Source organism: Oncorhynchus tshawytscha, linkage group LG33 (genome assembly GCF_018296145.1).
Source record: "Oncorhynchus tshawytscha isolate Ot180627B linkage group LG33, Otsh_v2.0, whole genome shotgun sequence".
Lineage (NCBI taxonomy): Eukaryota > Metazoa > Chordata > Actinopteri > Salmoniformes > Salmonidae > Oncorhynchus > Oncorhynchus tshawytscha.
The window spans coordinates 46,533,458-46,539,072 of record NC_056461.1 but is presented as its reverse complement, the minus strand read 5'-3'; the positions used below and the strand labels follow the sequence as shown (position 1 = coordinate 46,539,072).

Genomic DNA, 5,615 nt, shown 5'->3' with positions numbered 1-5,615 from the left:
GCTACATATCAGTTATAACAGTTTACTAACAAGGAGGACAGGTCTGGTTTTGGTGACAAGAGTTTGAGGGCAATGATCTCTGATCGTCTTTACATCGCTTTGCCGGGATTTTGAGAAGATCTACATTCTGACAAGAAAATAAAAAACATTTTTCAGATACAATTACAGCATGGTGAAACGTGAACGTGGTTGCCTGCTGTCGACATGGCCAGCAGTTCATTTCCTTCATATAAATAATTATCAAAACACAAAACGTTCCCCACTCACTCACGTCACAAATGTCACGAGTCCACAAAGACATAAGATGGTGGCTCTCTAAAATCTATGACAGGAAAAACACATAGATAATGTGGCTGGCGTACATACACACATACAAATATACATATATCTAAATAGAATGAAACGATAACCTGGCATTTCAAATCAGAAATCAAAAGGTCAATATAAAAATATATAAAAAATACAACCGAAAGAAAGTAATGCGTCTTCCGTAGCAACAAAGGAAAACATTAGCCTCAGTTCCTCGTTTCCAATGTACAAAACACTGGCTAGTTTATAATGTATTTTTCAACACACATGTTCTTGGTCCATTGGATCCACAGAAGGGGAAACGTCAGCCATTTTGAAAGCAGCCATTTTGTTTTGTTATGTAAAGCAGTCCTTTTGTTTGTGAGACCACCACAACGGAACACTGAAGTCTTTAAAGGAGATCTAGAATGTGAAGAAACGGAAGTCAAAGAGAGGAATAGTAGAATCCTTTATCTCTCTGACCAGCCAGCGAGGAGGGACCTGAAAACGACTGAAAATCTACTGTGTCTATGGACTTCATGACAGAGGGCCTTCTGTCCGCAGGGAGGGTCAGTCCGCAGCCGATATGTCAGTTTATCTCTACTGAGGGCCTTCTCTCTGAAGGGAGTGTCAGTCTACAGCCGATATGTCAGTTTATCTCCACTGAGGGCCTCTGTCTGAAGGGAGGGTCAGTCTGCAGCCGATAGGTCAGTTTATCTCTACTAAGGACCTCTTTCTGAAGGGAGTGTCAGTCTGCAGCCGATAGGTCGGTTTATCTCCACTGAGGGCCTTCTGTCTGAAGGGAGGGTCAGTCTGCAGCCGATAGGTCCGTTTATCTCCACTGAGGGCCTTCTGTCTGAAGGGAGGGTCGGTCTGCAGCCGATACGTCAGTTTATCTCTACTAAGGACCTCTGTCTGAAGGGATGGTCAGTCTGCAGCTGCAGGGTTAGATCCAAGTCATGGTTGTTCGAAGCGAAGAGGTTGGGTAATCTCCTAACCCTGTGGCAATTCTCAGAGGCCTGCGTCATGATGTACAAGTAGGGGAGGAGATGGCTGGTCTGTTGTCAATGCTAACTTCCCCAACCCCACAACATGGTCCACCAAAACATATCGGGATATCTAGGTCTAAGGACTCATAGGGTGAGAAATAACATCCTGTAGAAAATGATAATCCACATGTCCCTTCAGAAAAGAGGGTGAATGTGACCTATCTCATCATATTAGTGTTCATCTTCTTGAGCCTCATCTTGGCAATCACTCGGTCTTCACTAATACAAACTGTTCCCACACTATATTCCTCTTCTGTTGTGAAGAAATATGGCCTAAAAATCATCTGAGAAACTACATCAGAGAAACATGTCTCTAAAGCCGAAAACACTTCATCTCCTCATCTGTCCTAGGAGCTGAAATAAGGTTCAGATCTGAGAACCAATCACATTGTCAGATTATTAAAAAAACTACATCAGAGAAACATGTCTCTAAAGCCAAAAACACTTCCTTCAACTTTCTCACGTGTCATAGGAGCTGATATAACATCCAGATCTCAGCACCCTTTACGTTGATAAAACATAAATTATAGAAACGTCTCTAAAAAACCTAAAACAACGTCATCCTCAGATCCTCATCTCGTGATCGGGGCTGTGGTCCAGCATGGGATCCCTGGTACTGATCATGGAGGTCGAGGGGCCCTGGGTTACTCCGAAGGGGGAGACGGCGGGGGAGCGGGCGGCGAGGGGGACAGAGAGGGGGAGAAGCTGGGGGACATGGCTGCTGAGGAGATGGAGCCCTCGTGGCTGATGGGGGACCGCCGTAGGGTGGCCAGGTGGGGGAAGGTGCGTCCGATGACAGGGACCTTCGGGGGGACGGACTTGGCCCCAGGGTGGGCCACGGCAGTGATGAGGGGCGGTGGGTCGATGCGAGGCTTGGGGTCCGTCTTGGCTTTGGGCTGGAAGGGCTGGCGTGGGTTGGTCTGGTTCTGTGGGGCTGTCTCGTCTTTGAGCCTGGCGATCTCCGTGAAGACGTTGGCTAGTGGTTGGAACTGAGGGCACCAGTTGAGCAGGTAGTCCCAGTTATAACTGCCCCTTAGCTCTTCGTCACTGGCCACTATGGCTGTCAGGGACCCGTCTACAGAGGGCTTCCCGTCCTCTGGGAAGGCGTAATCTTTAGGATGGGAGATGTTGAGTCCCCTCCCCACCCCCAGGTACCCTCCTCCCAGCTCGTCTCTGTAGACAGGTAGCTGTCCAGACAGCATGGTCCCGCTGAGACTCCCTCCCAGCTTCTTGCCTTTGAACCAGGTGCTTCCTTCCAGGGCGGCCGGCTCACAGGAGATGTCCGACAGCTGGTCAGCGTCCTGCTGGATGCCAGAGTCCGGCCCGCGGGCTGAGATGTGCTCCTGCATGGACGAGGAGATGGACGCTACGCGGGGGTACTCATTGATCATCCTGATCTCATCGTCCTCCGCCGCCTCGGCTGAGCCACGGCCGCTGGAGTGGGAGGGGTCAAGGGAACCCCCCCGGGGATAGGCCCCTGCTCCACCTTGGTCACCGGCGTACCCCGGTAACGTCTGATGATAGATCCTCTCAGATCCTCCAGATTTGGAATCGTCCAGTTTCTGCAGAGTGGTTCCCGAGGCCACGGCACTGTTGTCCCGTCCTTTGTTCTTCCTGCGTCTCTTTGACTTGAGCAGGAAGATGACCACCGCCATGACCACCAGTAGCACGACGACCCCCAGGGACACGGCGATGATGATAATCAGCAGGACGTTGAGGTCTGCCCCCAGGCCGAAGGACGTGTTGGTCACATCGATGGTCAGCTGGGCCGTGGTGACCCGGGACGTGTCCAGAGGGCTGTGGGCGTGAACGTCCAGTGTCATGGTCCTGGTCTCCCTTTTGGACCGCCCCCCTAACCCGCTGCTGCTGCTGCGACTAGAAGACCCGTCCATCTTGAGGAAAACCACCCCGGTTGTTTTGTTGACGTCAAAGTACAGGGAGGAGCTTGGGAGCGAGAAGAGGACGATACCGTCTACACCTCCGTCCTCGTCGTTTGCCTGGACCTGTCCGATGCTCTGGCCCCTCTTCGCCCCCTCTGGAACCTCAAACGAGAACTCTGGGGAGACGAAGAGTGGGTCGTACTCATCCTCACCAGTCACGTACACCTGGACCGTCACCGTGGCCGAGTGGTTACCGGCGTCCATCGCCAGAGCAACAAAATTAAATGAGTTGACCTTCTCAAAGTCAAAAGTCACCTTAGCCCTGACCTCTCCTGAACTCTGGTCCACGGTGAAGGCCTCTCGCCCTGTAACTCCTGACCCTTGACCTTGCTCCACCATGTAGTATCTCAGCTGGCCGTACATCCCAGTGTCGTGGTCTATGGCGTGGAGTATGGTCACGGCTGAGTTGACCGGCTGGTTCTCTCTGATGCTAGCCGTCAGAGTCTCGATGGGGAAGAACGGTCTGTTATCATTCACATCTTTGACCTCTACGCTGATCGGGGTCAGGGCGACGTGACCGTGGCCATCCGAGGCCTGGACGATGACCACGTGGGAGGACTGGTGCTCGCGGTCGAGCTGTCGCTGTAACCGCAGCGCCCCGGTCCACTGGTCGATGGTGAACAGGTCCATCTCATCGCCTGAGCTGATACTATACTGGACCTCTGCGTTGGGGGCAGAGTCTGGGTCTGGGGGAAAGGGAGAGATTCAGGGAGAGATGGATGGGGGGGAGAAGGACAGAAAGAAAAGCATTTAACACAGTGTCATAATAAAACAAACAGATGTTTGAAGCTGCACAACAAGAATGACATGAAGATACGGAGACATTTCAGAAAAAAAATGGTCTCCATTATCAGAACCCATCTCCTCTCCACCGTTTTAATTTCTGTGTGTGTGTGTGTGTGCACCTATTCCCTCACCTGTGGCAGTGAGTCGTATTATCTCCGTCCCGGCGCCAGCTCCTTCACTCAGTGACACAGCGTACTCCGCCCTGCCAAACGCCGGCGGGTTATCGTTTACATCGCCAACGGTTATCACCGCGGCAACGCTAGAACTCCTCTGTGGAACCCCTCTGTCCGACACCACCACCGTCAGGTTATAGAGGGGCACGGCCTCGAAGTCCAGCACCTCGGCCAATAGGAGCGTCCCTACGGTCTGGAAGCCCCGCCCCTCCAGGAAGCGCACGCTGCTCTCGATCTGGAAGACGTTCCCGGTGTTGCCATTGGCGATGGCGAAGTCGAAGCCGCAGTTGTCCCGAGAGAAATCAGCGTCCATGGCCTCCAGGGTCAGGATGGTCGCCCCGGGGATGGAGTCCTCCAACACTGTCGCCCTGGAAACACAATGATCAGAATAAATCATTTGGATTAGAATAATAAACAATTGGTAACGCTTAACATTAACATATTATATGTTACATTTGCATGTATAGTATTTATTAGCTTCATGTATCTATAGGGCCCTAAAGGGTTCCCGAGAGGCGCAGCATTCTAAGGCACTGTATGTCAGTGCTAGAGGCGCCACTACAGACCTTGGTTCGTTCCCGGGCTATATCACAACTGGCCGTGATCGGGAGTGCCATAGGGCGGCGCACAATTGGCCCAGAGGCGTGCGGGTTAGGGGAGGGTTTGGCCGGGGTAGGCCGTCATTGTAAAATAAGAATTTGTTCTTAACTGACCTGCCTGGTTAAATGTACTTTTTAACTATATCTATAGAGTAACTAGCTTAATTTATCTATATAGTAACTAGCTTCATTTATCTATAGAGTAACTAGCTTCATTTATCTATATAGTAACTAGCTTCATTTATCTATATAGTAAGTAGCTTCATATATCTATAGAGTAACTAGCTTCATATATCTATATAGTAACTAGCTTCATATATCTATATAGTAACTAGCTTCATATATCTGAAGAATAACTAGCTTCATATATCTGTAGAGCAACTAGCTTCATATATCTGTAGAGTAACTAGACTTATTGTAAACATGACAGGATATGCTAGATACAGAAACTGCTCAAAGCCAATTCATCTGTGCAGGATCTACCCTTAATCATGATTAAAAAAAAGATGACAGCCACCTATTGGTAGATGACAGGACCTACCTGTACTCTGATTGGTGGAAAACAGGACCTACCTGTACAATCAATTGGTGGAAGACGGGACCTACCTGTACTCTGATTGGTGGAAGTCCTACCTGTACTTCAATTGGTGGAAGAAGGGAGAGTTGTGTCCTACCTGTACTCTGATTGGTGGAAGACGGGACCTACCTGTACTCTGATTGGTGGAAGACGGGACCTATCTGTACTCTGATTGGTGGAAGACAGGACCTACCTGTACTCTG

General features: G+C 50.2%; 1 protein-coding gene across 1 annotated transcript in view; it reads right to left on the bottom strand.

Annotated features, from left to right (window-relative positions):
- Positions 1-1,087: 1,087 nt before the first annotated feature.
- The window catches only part of LOC112230721 (protocadherin-16), a 280,642-nt gene continuing 276,114 nt past the window's right edge, over positions 1,088-5,615 (bottom strand). The window contains 3 exon segments of the mRNA XM_042311192.1: positions 1,088-2,026; positions 2,029-3,963; positions 4,195-4,604. Coding sequence (XP_042167126.1) covers positions 1,902-2,026; positions 2,029-3,963; positions 4,195-4,604 — 2,470 coding nt within the window. The 3' untranslated portion in view covers positions 1,088-1,901.